The 19419-nt window shown below is 50.1% G+C and overlaps 1 protein-coding gene across 3 annotated transcripts; it reads left to right on the top strand.

Annotated features, from left to right (window-relative positions):
• The first annotated feature begins 123 nt into the window (after positions 1-123).
• Positions 124-18925, top strand: LOC103116493 (lysosomal membrane ascorbate-dependent ferrireductase CYB561A3). Of its 3 annotated transcripts, none has more exons than XM_016189682.2 (7): positions 124-312; positions 7577-7685; positions 9726-9924; positions 11617-11825; positions 14255-14409; positions 15578-15734; positions 17614-18925. In XM_016189682.2, exons 3-7 carry the CDS (start codon positions 9741-9743, stop codon positions 17635-17637), a joined length of 729 nt encoding a protein of 242 aa, XP_016045168.2. In that variant the 5' UTR covers positions 124-312; positions 7577-7685; positions 9726-9740; the 3' UTR covers positions 17638-18925. The 3 variants fall into 3 exon arrangements, with proteins under 3 accessions (XP_016045168.2, XP_060032275.1, XP_060032274.1); XM_060176291.1 differs by lacking the exon at positions 124-312 and adding an exon at positions 342-360; XM_060176292.1 differs by lacking the exon at positions 15578-15734.
• The last annotated feature ends 494 nt before the right edge of the window (positions 18926-19419 follow it).

Genomic DNA, 19419 nt, shown 5'->3' with positions numbered 1-19419 from the left:
CCTGTCTGGTTCCAAGCCCTCATCTGCTGATCGAGGTTTCCCGCCCGGAGCGCGCCTCTGGAACCCGGATTTTAGGGGAAGAAACGCCCCAACGGAGGAGCTGGAGTCGGGGCAACACTCGAGCACCTTGGATATAGCCGCCGGACTACATTTCCCAGAAGGCCGCGCGGGCGGCGGGACGTGAGACGAGTCTATAAAAGGCTGAGGCGGCGCCGCTCGCCCGCTCTCAGGCCGTGTTGCCTACTTCGGGTGGTGCTGCTTCTTACAGTCGGTGACTCCACTCCCCGGAGCTACGGCCGCGCATGGCGAGAGGCAGGTTTCGGAGACCCCAGCCCTGTTGTGTACTGCTCTGGTTCGGTGGTGAGAAAGAGCGTGGACCGGAGAGTTCAAGGACCCGGGTCCGAGTGCTGACCCTGCTGCTACCCTCGCTTCGCACTGTCGCCACCCCTGGCTCGGCCTCAGCTTTCTCTTTTGGGAAATGGGACATCAGCCTCCGTGCATTTGCCTTCCTGAAGGCGGTGGTTGTCAAGGCACGAAAGCTGCTCGGAAGGCTGGAGCTTCTCGCCTTGTGCTCAGCCGGAGTTGGCTGGGATCTGGGGTCTGGGTGTCCTGGGTGTCCTGGGAGCTGAGCCAGACCAGACCAGGCCCAGGTGCTAAGGAGGAGCTTGCTTACCTCCCCACCCTCGCTCCCCACGGGGAGTTTTGGGCTCCTCACTTTTGACTTTCCACAAGGGGAGAGTGAACCTGGATTCTTGTACCAACACCAGCTCTGCCACTCACTCTCCTTGGCCACTTTCCTTGAGGGATTGGAGTTTTTAATCTGTAAAATAGGGAGTTTAGGACTTGAGCTCTGAGTTAGATTCTACATTTCTACACCCTCCACCTCATTCATCTGGGGGAGGGAGCATAAATGGACTTTCTGTTATTTCCTGGCGTTGAAGTTTTCAGTTATAGAAGGGACATGGGAAGAGTTTGGAATAGATCCGGGTTTTTTTTTTTAACATTTATTTATTCATTCCCTTTTGTTGCCCTTGTTTTATTGTTGTAGTTATTATTGATATCGTTGTTGGATAGTACAGAGAGAAATGGAGAGAGGAGGGGAAGGGGGGGGGGAGAGAAAGACAGACACCTGCAGACCTGCTTCACCGCTTGTGAAGCGACTCCCCTGCAGGTGGGGAGCCAGGCGCTCGAACTGGGATCTTTATGCCGGTCCTTGTGCTTTACACCACCTGCGCTTAACCCGCTGCGCTACCGCCCAACTCCCTAGATCCGTTTCTTAAGACTAGAGGCTGCTTGGGAAACACCTGTTTTCTACCTCAGGAATTCATCTGTATTAGTGTAGGAGACAATCCTTGCCAAAGCATTGAGGGGAGCATTAAGTTGGAGTATAGACTCCTTAGATCAGATGAGCAAACTATAAACCACAGACCAACATTAGGCTGCCTGCATGGCTTGTACAGTTTGTTTCATAAACACCCAGGATCTCGTGCACACATTTTCTTCCCCCATTATTCCCAGGCCAAGTTTTTCATCCTTTTTTATTTCATGTATACATATTTAAATTTTAATTGATTTATGATAGGACAGAGAGACACTGAGAGGAGAGGGGAAGATAGATGAGAGAAACAGCGATACCTGAAGCCCTGCTTCCCTCTGCAGGTGGGAACCAGGGACTTGAACTTGGATCCTAGTGTATAGTAATGTGTGCATTCTACAAGGTGCACCACCGCTCGGCCCTCGTTCTTTTTATCTTGAATAAATAGAGATAGCCACCACAGCACTGCGCCACCAGTTGTGGAGCTTTCCCTAGTGCGGTACTTGGCACTTTCTTTTTTTTTTTTTTTTTTTTTTTTTTTTTTTTTTTTTTTTTTCTGCCCAGCTCCCTCATTATTAGTATTTCCTGGGGTAACTGAGAAGACCATTTTTCTAAATGAATGTTCTTTGTGAGTCTTTTTTTTTTTCTTTCTTTTTTTTTTTTATTTATTTTTTATTAAAGAAAGGATTAATTAACAAAACCATAGGGTAGGAGGGGTACAACTCCACACAATTCCCACCGCCCAATCTCCATATCCCACCCCCTCCCCCGATAGTTTTCCCATTCTCTATCCCTCTGGGAGCATGGACCCAGGGTCATTGAGGGTTGCAGAAGGTAGAAGGTCTGGCTTCTGTAATTGCTTCCTCGCTGAACATGGGCGTTGACTGGTCGGTCCATACTCCCAGTCTGCCTCTCTCTTTCCCTAGTAGGATGGGTCTCTGGGGAAGCTGAGCTCCAGGACACATTGGTGGTGTCTTCAATCCAGGGAAGTCTGGCCGGCATCCTGATGACACCTGGAACCTAGTGACTGAAAACAGAGTTAACTTACAAAGCCAAACAGATTGTTGAGCAATCATGGACCCAAAGCTTGGAAAAGTGGAGAGGAAGTATTAGGGAGGTACTCACTGCAAACTCTAGTATACTTCTGCTTTCTTACTTTGGTGCCATACTCCAAACTCAGTCAATTTCTGCTTTGCGTTTCTACTTCTTTTTTTTTTTTTTTACATGCATAACATTCCCCAGATTCCCATTTAGCAATACAACCCCCACTATTTCATTCATCATTTTTCATGGACCTGTATTCTCCCCACCCACCCACCCACCCCAGAGTCTTTTACTTTGGTGTAATACTCCAATTCCATTTCAGGTTCGACTTGTGTTTTCTTTTCTAATCTTGTTTTTCAACTTCGGCCTGAGAGTGAGATCATCCCATATTCATCCTTCTGTTTCTGACTTATTTCACTCAACATGATTTTTTCAAGGTCCATCCAAGATCGGCTGAAAACGGTGAAGTCACCATTTTTTACAGCTGAGTAGTATTCCATTGTGTATATATACCACAACTTGCTCAGCCACTCATCTGTTGTTGGACACCTGGGTTGCTTCCAGGTTTTGGCTATTACAAATTGTGCTGCCAAGAACATATGTGTACACAGATCTTTTTGGATGGATGTGTTGGGTTCCTTAGGATATATCCCCAGGAGGGGAATTGCAGGGTCATAGGGTAGGTCCATTTCTAGCCTTCTGAGAGTTCTCCAGACTGTTCTCCAAAGAGGTTGGACCAATTGACATTCCCACCAGCAGTGCAGGAGGGTTCCTTTGACCCCACACCCTCTCCAGCATTTGCTGCTGTTACCTTTTCTGATGTGTGACATTCTCACAGGAGTGAAGTGATATCTCATTGTTGTCTTGATTTGCATTTCTCTGACAATCAGAGACTTGGAGCATTTTTTCATGTGTTTCTCAGCCTTTTGGATCTCTTCTGTGGTGAATATTCTGTCCAATTCCTCCCCCCATTTTTGGATGGGGTTATTTGTTGTCTTGTTGTTGAGTCTGGTAAGCTCTTTATATATGTTGCTTATTAAACTCTTATCTGATGTATGGCATGTAAAGATCTTCTCCCATTCTGTGAGGGGTCTCTTGATTTGGGTAGTGGTTTCTTTTGCTGTGAAGAAGCTTTTTAATTTGATGTAGTCCCATAGGTTTATACTTGTCTTAATCTTCCTTGTAATTGGATTCGTTTCATTGAAAATGTCTTTAAAATTTATGCGGAAAAAAGTTCTTCCAATATTTTCCTCTAAGTATCTGATAGTTTCTGGTCTAACATCCAAGTCCTTGATCCACTTGGAATTTACTTTTGTATTTGGTGAAATACAGTGATTCAGCTTCATTCTTCTGCATGTTTCAACCCATTGTTTCCAACACCATTTGTTGAAGAGACTCTGCTTCCCCCATATAATAGTCTGGGCCCCTTTGTCAAAGATTAGATGTCCATAGGTGTGGGGCCTCATTTCTGGGCTCTCAATTCTATTCCACTGGTCAGTGTGTCTGTTCATGTTCCAGTACCAAGCAGTTTTGATGACAATGGCCCTATAATATAGTTTGAGATCTGGCAGTGTGATGCCTGGTACTTGGCACTTTCATGTGATACTCGGAACTGAACCCTGGTCACTGAGCATTGGAGGTCATGTGCTATCCCAGGTGGGCTGCTCCCCAGCCCAGTCTTTACATGTTTAAATGATTGGGGGGTGGAGGCATGAAAAGGATGCTTATTTTGTGACATGTGAAAACAACATGAAACTGAAATTTCAGTGTCTGTAAATAAAGTGGGTTTTTTTGGGGGGGAGGCAGGGAGATAGCATTATGGTTATATAAAAAGAGTTTTCATGCCTGAGATTCCAAGGTGTCCCAGGTTCAATCCCGGCACCACCATCAGCCAGAACTGAGCTGATAACAGTTGCGACAAAGACCAGGTGACCTGGCCTGGGGTGTCTACCATCTTGGCCGTTTACTGTCACTTTTGACTTGGGGAGAGGGACTATCCAGAGCCAGGGCAGAATTGTGGAGCAAGCCATGGAGAGAACACTTCTAAATTCCTAACACAGCCTGTTGCTTTGAGAATACTCAAGAGATGAGAATGTTAGCCTGGGAGGTTCCACTGGTTTATTATTATTATTATTATTATTATTATTTATTGGATAGAGATAGCCAGAAATGGAAAGGAGGGGGGTGACAGGGAGAGAGACAAAGAGAGGGCCAGGCAGTAGTGTACCAGGTTAAGTGCACATAGTATGAAGGGCAAGTATCCACTCGGGGATCCCAGTTTGGGCTCCCAGCTCCCCACCTGCAGGGAGGTTGCTTCATAAGCGATGAAGCAGGTCTGCAGGTATCTATCTCTCCCTCTCTTTTATTTTTTATTTTATTTATTTTCCCTTTTGTTGCCCTTGTTTTTTATTGTTTTTTGTAGTTATTGTTGTTATTGATGTCATTGTTAGATAGGACAGAGAGAAATGGAGAGAGGAGGGGAAGACAGAGGTGGAGAGAAAGACAGACACCTGCAGACCTGCTTCACAGCCTGTGAAGTGACTCCCCTGCAGGTGGGGAGTCGGGGTCTCGAACTGGGATCCTTATGCCGGTCCTTGTGCTTTGTGCCACGTGCGCTTAACCTGCTGCACTACCGCCCAACTCCCTCTCTCTTTTTTTTAAAAGAATTTATTTATTCATGAAAAAGATAGGAGAGGAAGAACTAGACATCACTCTGGTACATGTGCTACTGGGGATCAAACTCAGGACCTCATGGTTGAGAGTCCAGTGCTTTGTCCACTGCTCCACCTTCCAGATCACACTCCCTCCCTCTGTATCTCCCCTTCCCCTGTCAATTTCTCTCTGTCCTATCCCCCCCCTAAAAAAAAAATGGCCCACAGGAGCAGTGGATTTGTAGTGTAGGCACTGAGTCCCAGTGATAACCCTGGAAGCAAAAGAGAGAGAGAGACAGAGACAGACAGATACCAGCAGCCCTGCTTCACCACTCAGTTTCCCCCCTGCAGACTGGGGGTTTGAACCGGGGTCTTTGTGCATTGTAATGTGTGCACTCAACCAGGTGCGCCGCTACCTGGCCCCAGAGGTTGCAGTGTTGACAGCGTTCATCCTTTTTCTGCACTTCTACTCTTTCTCTCTTTTTTTTTTAAATTTTTTAAATATTTTATTTTATTTATTCCCTTTTGTTGCCCTTTTTTTTTTTTTTTATTGTCGTAGTTATTGTTGTTGTTGTCGTTGTTGGATAGGACAGAGAGAAATGGAGAGAGGAGGGGAAGACAGAGAGAAGGAGAGAAAGAGAGACACCTGCAGACCTGCTTCACCGCTTGTGAAGCGACTCCCCTGCAGGTGGGGAGCCGGGGTTCGAACCGGGATCCTTATGCCAGTCCTTGTGCTTTGCGCCACCTGCGCTTAACCTGCTGTGCTACAGCCCGACTCCCTCTCTCTCTTTTTTTTTTTTAATATTTATTTATTCCCTTTTGTTGCCCTCGTTGTTTTATTGTTGTTGTTGTTGATGTCATTGTTGGATAGGACAGAGAGAAATGGAGAGAGGAGGGGAAGACAAAGGGGGAGAGAAAGAATAGACACCTGCAGACCTGCTTCACCACTTGTGAAGCAACCCTCCTGCAGGTGGGGAGCTGGGAGCTTGAACTGGGATCCTTATGCCGGTCCTTGCACTTTGCGCCACCTGCGCTTAACCCGCTGCAATACCACCTGACTCCCCACTTCTACTCTTTCTTCAGGCTCATCTGTGTACTGTGAGCCACTTAACATCCCACTGCTCTCCAATAGAGTCCCCACTGTTCACCCCGAGTCTGTCCCAGTGCAGTAACCCCAGGACCTCTTTTTTTTGGGGGGGGATGGAGAAGCCCAAGTCTTTTTTGGATTGTACTTTTTCTTTCATTTTGCAAAAGGAGACACAGTTAAGAAAGTGAGTATTGTCCCATAAGCCTATACTTGGCTTGAGGGCAGGGTTGTGTGCTGACTGAGCATCTGGTGACCAGAAACTTCCCCCGTGTGGTTGGGAACTGAGGGGGACAGCTCAGCCTGGGGTGTAAACCACTGAGTCCAGTGGGCAGAGCTTCTGGGAAGCTGGAAGAGGGAGAATCTCCTTTCAGTGTCTTGGGAGCTGGGTTTCGCCCCCACCCCCACCCTAAGCTCACAGATTGTCGCTTCTCACAGTTCCCTCCTGCCCTTGGCATCTCTTTCTGGTGAGGAGGCCTCTTGCCTTGGAGAGAGCTGGCAGGGCACAAACTCAGGGTGCCTTACCCTTTGGGGGTTTGGTAGAAGTTAGGTTAAAATGCTGTGACAAGGGAGTTGGGTGGTGGTGCAGCAGGTTAAGCACAGGTGGCGCAAAATGCAAGGACAGGCGCAAGGATCCCAGTTTGAGCCCCTGGCTCCCCACCTGCAGGGGAGTCGCTTCACAGGCGGTGAAGCAGGTCTGCAGGTGTCTCTCTTTCTCTCCCCTCTCTGTCTTCCCCTCCTCTCTCCATTTCTCTGTCCTATCCAACAACGACAACATCATCATCAGCAACAATAACTACAACAATAAAAAAGGGCAACAAAAGGGAATAAATAAGTAAATATTTTTTTAAATGCTGTGACAGATGGCACAGGAAGTTTTAACACTTGATTGCTGGATGCCCTTCCATGTTCTCACTGGACAACTTGTGGTCGAGGAAGAGCTCGTGTCTTAGTGCCAAACAGAGGATGCTTTTGAGATTCCTGGCCCACTTCTGGGTCCCAGTGCTAGGTCCTTGATCTTCCTGAGCTTCGGTTTCCTCATCTGTGAAGTGGGCACAAGAAGCCCTCCCGGAGTTGTCAAGGGAAACAACTGAAGCGTGCGTGTGTGCAAGTTTAAATTTCTAGGTTGGGTGTGTTCGCCTGCCTCACAATAAATCACATTTCTGGGGAGTCGGGCGGTAGCGCAGCAGGTTAAACGCAGGTGGCACGAAGTGCAAGGACCAGCTTAAGGATCCCAGTTGAGCCTCCAGTTCCCCACATGTAGGGGAGTTGCTTCACAGGTGGTGAAGCAGGTCTGCAGGTGTCTGTCTTTCTCTCCCCCCTCTGTCTCTCCCTCCTCTCTCCATTTCTCTCTGTCCTATCCAACAACAACGACATCAACAACAACAACAATGACTACAGCAACAATAAAAAACAAGGGCAACAAAGGGGAAAATAAATAAGTATTTTTTAAAAATCGCATTTCTGTTGGCTTTCTTTCAGGTGAGAAGACTGAGACCTCCAGGTGTTAAGTGATCTTCACCAAGTGCTTCGGTTCCTGAGTTTTGGAGCCTAGCCCTTCACTCTTGTCAGCTGACTTCTGGATCTGAAGGTGAGGAATCCTTGGGAACTCAGGACTATTTTAGAGACCTCCTCTCTTCTCTGTCAGCTGGGTCCGAACAAGGGACACCCACCCACAGGGACACATGGTGTCACCTCCCTGCTGTGAGTCCATGAGACAGTGTTCTGCCCCCTGAGAGCTGTGCCTGTGATGCTGCCAGTCCTGTGACAATGGTGCACCCATGCCCTCCAGCCCCGCCACCCACTGCCTGGTATTCTGAGCAGCTGTCTGAAGTCCGAGTGGGTTTCTAAGTTTACCGAGCACATGTGGAAGTCCCAGAATAAACACTTGCTTTCTAGACCGTGAGCTCCGGCTTCCTTTTTTCTCTTCTGGACTTTCCCCAGAGGAAGAGAAAGCAGAAGTGTCAGACTGCGGGCAACTTAGGGCTGGCAGGTGCCAAGGTGTCGCTGCCTGGTCTGATCTCCCTGTGGGAGGGTGCTGGGGGGAGGGTAAGCGTGGCATGGGCAGGAGGAGGAGGAGGACTCCCTGTCTGGGAAGAATTTCCTGCAGCAGCGGGAACCCCAGCACTCCTCCCTGGCTGGTCTCACTGTGGCATGTCTGTCCCTGCAGATGTCATTTGACCTCTGTAGTTAGGACTCTTGAGCTAGCCTGCATTATTAATATTATTTATTATTATTGTTATTATTTTACCAGAGTACTGCTCAGCTCTGGTTTATGGTGGTGCTGGGGATTGAACCTGGGACTTTGGAGCCTCAGGATGAGAGTCTCTTTGCATAACCATTATGCTATCTACCCCTGCCCCTGCATGACTTTTTTTGTTTTTCTTTCAAAGAGCTGTTTGTTAATGAGAGAAGATAATTGGAGAATCACTCTGGCGCTTGTAATGCTGGGATTGAACTCAGTACCTCATGCTTGAGTCTCCAGTGTGTTAGCCACTGTATGACCTCCTGGGCCACACTAGCCTGAATTCTGATCCTCTGTCTTCCTTTTAACTTTCTTTTTTTCTTTTTAATTTTTTTAAATTTATTTTTTAATATTTATTTATTTTCCCTTGTGTTGCCCTTTTTTTTTTATTGTCGTTGTAGTTATTATTGTTGCTGTTATTGATGTCATTGTTGGATAGGACAGAGAGAGATGGAGAGAGGAGGGGAGACAGAGAAGGGGAGAGAAAGACACCTGCAGACCTGCTTCACCGCCTGTGAAGCGACTCCCCTGCAGGTGGGGAGCCGGGGGCTCGAACCGGGATCCTTATGCCGGTCCCTGCGCTTTGCACCACGTGTGCTTAACCCGCTGTGCTACTGCCCGACTCCCTCCTTTTTACTTTCTTACTCTTCCTCCCCCAAGGAAGGTTTCTGTTGGGACTCAGTGCCTGCACAGCACATCCACCTTTTCAGATATATTTCTATTTGATAGGACAGAAAGAAATAGGCTAGGGGGGGACAGAGCGGACAAGAGAAACAGAAACACCTGAAGCTCATGAAGCTCCCCCCTCCCACAGGTGGGGTCAGGGGCTTGAACCTGTGTCCTTGAGCATGGCAATATGGGTGCTCAGTTGGGTGCGTCGCTGCCATCTGACCCTCTCTCCCTTTTTTCCTTGAGTGTTGGGGGTTTAAAATGGACTGATGCCTTCTGGTCCCGAGAGAGGAGCCAAATCCCAGCTCTGTACACCCTAAGCCTTGGCCTCAGCCGTGGCAGGGGAAGCCCCAGTCCAGAGCCAGTGCAGTCCCCTGAGCTGGGTGCACTGAGCACAGCCAGGTGCTGGGTGGGGCCTCCCTCCCTGCCCATAAAACCTCAGGTTTAAGGGCAACAAAAAGGAATAAATAAATATTTTAAAGAAGAAAAAGAATTTAAAAAATAGTTTAAAAGAAAAACAAAAACCTCAGGTTCATCCAGCCTCCCAGCGTCAGCGGGCAGTGCCCAGCAGGTGGCAGGGGAACAAAAAGCAAAAGGCATCCACCCAGCAGCTCAGCAGGTGGAGACGGAGAACAAGGTCGCTGTCACCTCCCTGAGCTGGGTCTGTGCAGGGCATGCCCCGGGCTGGCGGGGACATGTGACATCTGCTTCTGCCAGGAGGACTTGAGTGGAATGGCCGCAGGCTGGTTTTACCTGACGTGCCTGGCGCTGGGTTCCCTGGGCTCCCTGTGCGTCCTCTTCACCGCCTACTGGATGCGCTACTGGCGTGGTGGCTTCGCCTGGGATGGCAGCCTGCTCATGTTCAACTGGCATCCGGTGCTCATGGTTGCTGGCATGGTGGTGCTGTACGGAGCGGGTGAGTCTGGCACGGGTGGCACGGGCGCAGACCTAAAACTCTCTCCAGAGCTGTGGGGTGGGCTGGGGTGGCCTCTCTCTGCACCCGGAGCTCCTTTTCAGTAGGTTTTTTCTTTTTCATTTTTTAAAAATATTTTAATCAGAGAGAAAGTCAATAAGACCAGAGGATTAGTCATCTCTGGCTTATAGGTGGTGCTGGGGATTGAACTCGGGACCTCAAAGTCTCAGGCGAAAGTCTTTAGCAGAAGTGTTATGCTGTCTCTCCAGGCCTTCATCTTAAAATTTTTTTTAATATTTATCTATTTATTCCCTTTTATTGCCCTTGTTTTTAAAAATATTTTATTTGTTAATGAGGAAGATAAGAAGAGATATGGAAAGAACCAGACATCACTTGGTACATGTGCTGCCAGGGATTGAACTCAGGACCTCACACTTGAGAGTCTGATGCTTTAGCCACTGTGCCAACTCCTGGACCACTCTTGTTGCTTTTTATTGCTGTAGTTATTGATGTCATCGTTGGACATCGTAGGACAGAGAGAAATGGAGAGAGGAGGGGAAGACAGAGATGAGGAGAGAAAGACAGACACCTGCAGACCTGCTTCACCGCCTGTGAAGCGACTCCCCTGCAGGTGGGGAGCCGGGGGTTCGAACTGGGATCCTTACGACGGTCCTTGCGCTTTGCACCACCTGTGCTTAACCCGCTACGCTACCACCTGACTCACTTAAAAAATATTTTTACAACAATAAAACAACAAGGGCAACAAAAGGGAGTAAATAAGTAAATAAATATTTAATTTTTTTTTTTTTTTATCAGAGCACTGATCCAATCTGGCCTATGGTGGTGCAGGGGATTGAACCTGGGACTTTGGCGCCTCAGGCATGAGTCTCTTTGCATAACCATTATGCTCTCTACCCCAGCCCCCAAATTATCTTGTTATTATTATTTTTAGTGAAAGAGAGATACAAAGAGAAAGATGCAGAGGGAGGGAGGAAGAGACAGACAGGTGAGGCAAACACACACACACACATTAGAGCACTGGCTTATGGTGGTACTGGGAACTGAACCTGGGACCTCAGAACCTCAGGCATGAATATCGTTAAAAAAATTTTTTTTTAACTATCTATTTATTGGACAGAGGCAGTCATAACTTGAGAGGGAAAGGGGGAGGAAGAGAAAACAAACATCTGTGGCACTGTTTCACCACTCACAAAGCTTGCCCCTGCAGGTGGGGACCGAGGGCTGGAGCCTGAGTCCTTGTGAATTGTAACATGTGCGCTCCACCAGGTGCACCACCAGCCAGCCCTCATCATGAAAATCTTTTGCATCACCATTATGTTGTCTCCCCAGCCCTCAATAAAACTTTATGTATAACACATACAGACAGTGATGGGACCTGAGGTGGTGGCTTAGTAGTAGTAAGAGGGCACGCTTCACATGTTCGAAGGCCTGAGCTTGATTCTCCCACCCCCCAAGGTGGAAAAAGTGGAAAGGGTGGTGGGCTGTCTATGCCCTGAGACCTGGAGCTTGCCAAGCAAAGCCCACTCCAGGTGCCAAGCAGATGGCTAAAGCCTCCCCCCTCCATGTCAATGAAGGGTGAGGGGCTGCCTTTCTCTTCTCCCCTCCTTGGGGTGCTGGGCAGGAGGACGGCAGTGGGGTCCTGAATGCGAGCCCTGGGACCACTGTCTCTCACAGCGTCGCTGGTGTACCGCCTGCCCCAGTCGTGGGTGGGTCCCAAGCTGCCCTGGAAGCTTCTGCACACTGGGCTGCACCTTGCAGCCTTCATGCTGACCGTGCTGGGGCTGTTCGCCGTCTTCCATTTCCACAACCACCAGAACATCGCCAACCTCTACTCCCTGCACAGCTGGCTGGGCATCACTGCCGTCTTCCTCTTCGCCTGCCAGGTGGGTTCTCGCCCGCCTCCTTTGGGTGCCCTGTGGCCACTCGCACTGGCACCAAGCAGCCCCTCTCTGCCCACCTCTGGGGATAGGCCACCCTTTCCTCTTGCACGTGATTTGTGTCAATGTGTTTTTTGTTTTTCAATTTTGTTTATTCATTATTGGGTAGAGACAGAGAGAAATTGAGGGGGGAGGAGGACATAGATAGGAGAGGGAAAAAGAGACACCTGCAGTCTTGCTTCACTGCTTGTGAAGTGTCCCCTCTGCAGGTAAGGACCGGGGGCTTGAACCCAGGTCCTTGTGCATGGTAATGTGTGTGCTCAACGGGGTATGCCTCTACCAACCCTTCAATTTTTAAAAAATATTTTATTCATGTATTAATGAGAAAGATAGGAGGAGAGAGAGAGAAAGAACCAGACATCACTCTGGTACATGTGCTGCTGGGGATCGAACTCGGAACTTCATGCTTGAGAGTCCAATGCTTAATCCATTGCACCACCTCCTGGATTACTTTTTTTTTTTTATTATCTTATTTTATTTATTATTGGATAGAGACAGAGAGAAATTGAGAGGGAAAGTGGAGATAGTGCAGAGAGACACCTGCAGCTCTGCTTCACCACTTGTGAAGCCTTCCCCTTGCAGGTGGGGACCAGGGGCTTGAACCAGAGTCCTTGCACACTGTAGTGTGTGCGCTTAACCAGGTGCGCCACCGCCTGGCCTATTATTATTATCATTATCATTATTATCATTATTATTATTATTTTAAATAACCACAGAACATTGCTCAGCTCTGGTTTATGGTAGTGCTGGAGCTTGAACCTGGGATCTCGGAGCCTCAGGCATGAGAGTCTTTTGCAGAACCACTATGCTGTCTCCTTGGCTCACACTGGAGCACTTCTTACCCGACAATTTTAAACAGTCCAAATTAAAGCACTGGGGAAGGTTGGGGGTTCTGATGTTTCCCCATCCCATATCCCTTCTGTGTCCCCAGGACACCCTGTGCTGTTCTTTTGTTGATTTTGCACAGCCGGCGCCTCGCACTTACTTGATTTCACTGCTCCTGGACCACTTCTTCATTGAGACAGAGATACATACAGAGAGAGGCAGAAAAACGGGGTGGGGGGGAAGGTGATGGCACAGCGGGTTGACTGCACATAGTGCGAAGTGCAAGGACCGGTGTAAGGATCCCGGTGTGAGCCACTGGCTTCCCACCTGCAGGCGGTGAAGCAGGTCTGCAGGTGTCTATCCTTCTCTCCTTCTATTTTCCCCTCCTCTCTCAGTTTCTCTCTGTCCTATTCAACAACAACAGCAGCAATAAGAGCAACAACAGTAACAACAAGGGTAACAAAATGGGGAAAATGGTCTCCAGGAGCAGTGGATTTGTAGTGCAGACACCCTGAAGGCAAAAAAAATAAATAAATAAAAATAATAACAACAAAAAAAAACGTTTTGGGGGGAGACAGCACAATGGTTCTGCAAAAAGACTCTCATGCCTCAGGCCCCGAAGTCCCAGGATTAATCTCCAGCTCCATCATCAGCCAAAGCTGGGCAGTGCTCTGGTCTCTCTCTGTATCTCTCTCATTAAAATAAATTAAAAATATTAAAAAAGAAGAAGGAGGTGAGATGCTACCCTCCCCAAAGCTGCCTTCAATGCCATGCTATCTTTTTTTTATTATTTTATTTGCCTTTTTGTTGCCCTTGTTTTATCGTTGTAGTTATCATTGTTGTTATTGATGTCATCGTTGTTAGATAGAACAGAGAGAAATGGAGAGAGGAGGGGAAGACAGAGAGGGGGAAAGAAAGACAGACATCTGCAGACCTGCTTCACCACTTGTGAAGCGACTCCCCTGCAGGTGGAGAGCCAGGGACTTGAACCCGGATTCTTAAGCCGGTCCTTGCGCTTTGCGCCATGTGAACTTAAACCACTGCACTACCACCCGACTCCCACCATGCTATCTTCTATGTGGCGCTGAGGTTTGAACCTGGGCTGTGTGTGTGGCCAGGCCTTACCTGGTGAGCTGTGTCTGGTGCCGTGCTCACTCTGTCACAGCACATGGCCTCTGTTACCTCTTCTACCTTCCCCACTTTCTCCTGCCTGGAGCCAGAAAGAACTCCAGTGGTGGTGTCTGGATTCCCTGGACAAGGAGGGAGCGGTTTTAGGAGGCCGGAAAAAAAGAAAGGGAGGGAAGAAGGAAGGAAGGGAGGGAGGGAGAGAGGGAAAGAGGGAGGCAGACAAGCAAGGACAGTTGGCTCTCCAGTGGGGTTGTAGCGTATCTTGTTTGTATGAGGGAGTGTCAGGGCTGTGACAAGGGGCTGGCCCTGGAGGAAGTTTGAGGGTCGCTGCCCTATAGGAGGCGTTGGGGGGCGGCTGACCTGCCCGCTCCTGGACATATACCCACACTCAGTGCCATCTCCCTCCTGCGTTGTGTCCTCAGTGGGCCCTGGGCTTCGCCATCTTCCTGCTGCCCTGGGCATCCGCGTGGCTGCGCAGCCTCCTCAAACCCATCCACGTCTTCTTCGGCACCTCCATCCTCTTTCTGGCCATGGCGTCCGTCATTTCTGGCATCAATGAGAAGCTCTTCTTCAGCCTGTGAGTGGGATGGCCCCCTGGTCCTACGGTGGAAGGAGAGAATAGGGTCTTCACTCCCAGTCCCATTCCATCCAGCAGAGGGGGCTTTGGGGTGGGTTTGGCCTCATCTGGAAGGGGCGGGGGATCTGCTGTTAGAGCGAGGCTGGCGAATTGCTCAGCAGGTAGTGAGTCAACATCACAGTCTCTTAGCAGCTCTTAGCCAAACCATTCCAAGCACCAAATCACTTCTTGAAGATATATTGGTATAGGTCTTATGAAAGAGAAAAGATTGAGAGGTAGTTATGACCAGCACACCACTCAGCTCTAGCATGTGGTGGTGCTTGGGATTGAACCCGTGGCCTCTGGAGCTTTGAGTATATAAGTTGGCACTCTTAACAGGCTGAGCTACCCCCCTGGTCCTTATTATTTATTTACTTACTTATTTTTGATGTGACGCTAAGGTTTGAACTTGACCTCATGCTTGAGAGACCCACACCTTATCCACAGTGCCACCTCCAGGTGTGTCCATGTCTCTATGTAATATATATATTAAAAGATTTTATTTATTTATGAGAAAAATAGGAGGAGAAAGAACCAGACATCACTCTGGCGCATGTGCTGCCAGGGATCGAACTCGGGACCTCATGCTTGAGAGTCCAAAGCTTTATCACTGCGCCGCCTCCCAGACTATATATATGTATATCATATAAACACCTGCAGACCTGCTTCACTGCTTGTGAAGCGACTCCCCTGCAGATGGGAAGCCGGGGGCTCAAACTGGGATCCTTACGCCGGGCCTTGTGCTTTGCGCCACGTGCGCTTAACCTGTGCGCTACCGCCCAACTCCCCAGAGTGCCTTTATAGCATGTGCCCGGCCAGGGATCAACCCTCAAGTCTCCAGCCTGCATGTCCTGTGCTCTTCCACTGAGCCACCTCCCTGGCCACCTTGTGTGTCTTTTCACTGCCCCCTGCTCCCTGGCCTAGGGTGTGGTAGTCTGACTCTAGCACCTACCCCTCAACACTTCCCTTTAACAGTTGGGGAGGTCTCATCCTTTGAGGGCAGACCTGGAGTTTGGCTGTGCTTCTCAGAGCTCCTGGCAGGCGCTTCCTGTGGCATTGGGGACTCGGGTCCAGAGTCTCCCAGTGGGCTAACAGTCTCTCAAGGGCCTCTGCTATCTGTGACCCACAGGAAGAACTCCACCCACCCATATTCCCAGCTGCCCAGCGAGGCCGTGTTTGCCAACTGCACCGGGATGCTGGTGGTGCTCTTTGGGCTGCTGGTGCTCTACGTCCTGCTGGCCTCATCCTGGAAGCGCCCCGAGCCTGGCACCCAGACTGACAGACAGGTGCTGGTGAGCGGGTGTCCTGCCTGGTGGGGGAGGGCCTGGCTGGGAGGGCGCCCGGATGGCCTGCTGGGATATAGGTCCTCGAGGGAGGAGTCCTGCTGGCTGGCTTAAGAGAAGCTGCTTAAGTTCCAGAGAACTAGGAAACTCACCTCCCTCACCCGCCCCAGCAGCACATGGTGAAGAGACTGCTCCCTTTTCTCCTTGTGCTTGTGGGTTCAGGAAGTGAAGTGACCTTTTCTTCTGCAAGAAAGGGTGTGAGGGATAGTCCTGATTTCTATTCTTTTTATTATTTTTTAAAAATTTTTTTATTGGGGGATTAATGTTTTACATTCGACAGTAAATACAATAGTTTGTACATGCATAACATTTCTCAGTTTTCTACATAACAATATAGCCCCCACTAGGTCCTCTGTCATCCTTTTTGGACCGGTACTCTCCCCCACCCCTACCCCAGAGTCTTTTACTTTGGTGCAATACACCATATTCTTTCTTTTTTTTAAAAAAAATTTTTTTTATTTATCTTGGATAGAGAAAAATCAAGAGAAAAGGCGGAGATCAAGGGGACAGGGAGAGAGAAACCTGCAACCCTGCTTCACTGCTCATGAAGCCCCCCCATAGGTGGGGACTAGGGGGTTCAACCAGTGCCCTAGCCCATGGCTAATGTGTATGTATACTCTGTGGGTGCACTACCAGCTGGTGCCCTCCCTTTAAAAATATTCTAAATATTTATTATTTGTTTTATAGGCTAGAGGCAGAGAGAAGTCAAGAGGGAAAGGGGGTGTATAGAAAGAGAGGGCTGGGCAGTGGTGCAACAGGTTAAGTGCATATAGTATGAAGCACAAGGGCCTGCTCAAGGATCCCGGTTCGAGCCCCTGGCTCTCCACCTGCAAGGGTGTCACTTCACAAGAGGTCTGCAGGTGTCTCTCTCCCAATCATCCTCTCGTTTTATCTCTATCCTCTCCAATAAAAATGAAAAATGTCTGCCAGGAGCAGTGGATTCATAATGCAGGCACAGAGCCCCGGCGGTAACTCTTGGAAAAAAAAAAAGAGAGAGAGAAAGAGCACTGCTTCAGTTCTCATAGCTTCCTCCCAGCAGGTGGGGGGCTGGGGCTTGAACCCAGGTCCTTGAGCATGGTAACACATAAGCTCACCTGGGTGTGTTACTACCTGTTTTGTTTTTTTTCCCCCAACTATTTGAAGCATGTATTTATTTATTCATCAGAGACTTAGTCTTATCTGCCTGCCTATACTTTCTGTAAAATGCTTGAACCCAACCCGCCTGTGTCCTTGCACATGATAATGTGTGTCCCAGTTTCTTTTTCTCCTTTCTCTTTTCTTCCTTTCTGAAATTTACTTACTGAGAAAGATATGGAACCAGAGCAGCACCACTTCCGGCACATGCGATGCCAGGAATTGACCTCAGAACCTCATCCTTGAGAGTCCAGTACTTTACCCACTGTACCACCTCTGGACTGTTGTATGCTTTACATTGGGTTGTTCTATCTCTCCCCCTGCCGTGTGTCCCCGAGTCTCTGTTACCCACCCGTGAAGCTAGCCCGGCCAGCTGGAGCCTCCGAATTTTAACAACACTGGACTATACTTTCCTGGTTCCCGCCTAGCCAGCTTTGGTGGTAGTGGAGTGGCAGCTGCTTGGTGGCAGGTGGAGTGCTCCAGCCCATCTTATCTGTCCTTGGTCCCTTGGGCACCCAAGGGGTGTGGTTCACTGGGTGTGTCAGGCTGGGTAGGAGATGTCAGAGTCCCTTGAACCCAGTGGCTCGGGCAGGGGCACCCTAAACGGCTCAGACCTGCTGTGACTCCAATGGGTCTGGGCCCTCTGGACGTCAGGCAATTAACCCTGTCTGTCTGTCTGTCTTTCCAGCCCCTGCTGCGTGACGGGGAATGAAGCAGATGTGAAGCAGGAAAGGCTCCCTGGAGCCGCCAGCCCTCCTGAAGCTCTGCTGTCCTAGGCGCTGGCTGGCTGGTTGTGGTTGTGGTGCAGGCTTGCTTGCGGCCCTAGGCACCCCCTCTTCCGGCCTGTGCCAGGCCTGTTCTCCAGCAGCTTGCCCCCCGCCTGCCTACTTTTCTTGGCAGCTTGCTTTCTGCAACCCTTTTCAGTATTGATTTTGGGAGCTCCCTTTGTCCTGGCGGCTTGTCCCTTCTTCTGCTGAGTAGCCAAGCTGACTCCCCATGTTGGGCCCTGAGGTTCTGGGGCTTGGGGAGCCCAAAAGGCCTGAGGAGCTAGGACTCAAGTGCCATCAGGGGAGAGGACCTGGTGCGGGCTTTCCCTGTGTTACGTCAGGCCAGCTGCTTTATCTGGACAGAGGCTGGGGGACAGAAGGCGTGGGGGGTGCAGAGGCAGAAGAGGAAAGGGGGCTGCTGGCCGTCCATGTTGCTGTATCTGCATGTGTCGTGACCACGTGGCCCGGCCTCTTCTAGCTGCTGTTCCGGCTGAGGCCGGAGTCCGACCTGTCCCTGTCACCTACATGCCTGTCACCGCCAGGCGGCCCTGCTAGCTGCTTCCCCAGCATCACACAGCCCAGGGCTGGAGAGTGCACACCCTGCAAGAATGAGGCCCTGGGTTCAATCCCAGTGCTGCTTTAAGAGACAAAGAACAGATGGCCTTGTCCCTGCTGTCCCCACAGGGCTGGGCCGCAGGGGTGGCTATGGACCTGCCCTCCTTGCTCTGACCCAGTGGCCTCCCTTGCTGGCCTGGGCACCCTCAGCTCAGCCCTCTTGGCAGAGCCCGTGCCCAGCTGCTGTGCATTTTCACCATGAAATGGGCCAAAGCCACAGCGCCCCATGCCCAGCAGAGCCCTAGGTGCCTCCTCAGCCCTCAGAGGCGATCCCACCTGGCCAGGCCCTGCCTGGGGAGAAACAACCCTGAGCAGCGAGGAGACTGGCTCCTCTTCGGAGCGCTGGCACCAAATAGGCCCTCCTGGGCCCCTGAGGTCCAGAGTCCAGAGTCCAGGGCCCTGGCAGGAAGCCACGAGGCTGACTGTTCCGTGTAGCCCCATGGGGCTGGCTGTGGGCAGGAGGACTGACTGAGCCTTCTTCCAAGATGCAGCCTCACAGCCATAGTGGGGGTGAGGGCTGCACAGCTGGGCCCCACAACCAGCCCCCTTCCCCCCTCCAACACTTTTCCAGTGGCTTCCTGAAGCTTGATTTTAATTAAACTGGTTTTATAAATCAGAGCCTTCTCTGCCAAGACGACACTGGCTGGCTGAGTTCTGGGGGAACCTGGAGAAACATCAGGGCAGCAGCTGGGACCCTCACAGGTCTGGAGTGGGGGCAACACATGACTACAGGGTGACTTTGGAGCACCTGCTGTCCCCACAAGGAAGGAAATGCTCGCTGCCTTGTAACCTGAATGACAAGATTCCAGAAGCAAAAGTGACCTGCCTGAGGCCACTCTGCCAGGAAGTGGCAGGGCTGGGACCTGGGGCAGGTGTTTGTTGCCAGCCACTTGTGTGCACAGGTAACTAACTGTAAAACGGGGGGGGGGGGGGGGGGGGGGGCAGGGACAGGGAGGTGGAGAGCCAGCAGTGACCAGGGTGACCAGCTGTGGGGGCCACCTGGTGGCTGGTGGAGCAGGTGACCTGGAAGTAACAGCAATTCCCAGGGAGGGGGAACATCTGCCTTTATCAGTTCACCTGAGTTCTCACATCCCCCCTCCTCCCCCATGGGT

The sequence above is a fragment of the Erinaceus europaeus genome, chromosome 17 (assembly GCF_950295315.1).
Source record: "Erinaceus europaeus chromosome 17, mEriEur2.1, whole genome shotgun sequence".
Classification (NCBI taxonomy): domain Eukaryota; kingdom Metazoa; phylum Chordata; class Mammalia; order Eulipotyphla; family Erinaceidae; genus Erinaceus; species Erinaceus europaeus.
The sequence above is the reverse complement of the archived record's forward strand: the minus strand, read 5'-3'. Positions and strand labels throughout refer to the sequence as shown.

What these genes read in the sequence shown, in the direction of transcription:
- LOC103116493 (XM_016189682.2), top strand. Translation starts at nt 9,741, where the DNA reads ATGGCCGCAGGCTGGTTTTACCTGACGTGCCTGGCGCTGGGTTCCCTG. An exon ending in GGTGGTGCTGTACGGAGCGG is followed by an intron (nt 9,925 to 11,616) that starts GTGAGTCTGGCA and finishes TGTCTCTCACAG; the next exon opens with CGTCGCTGGTGTACCGCCTG. An exon ending in GCACCCAGACTGACAGACAG is followed by an intron (nt 15,735 to 17,613) that starts GTGCTGGTGAGC and finishes CTGTCTTTCCAG; the next exon opens with CCCCTGCTGCGTGACGGGGA.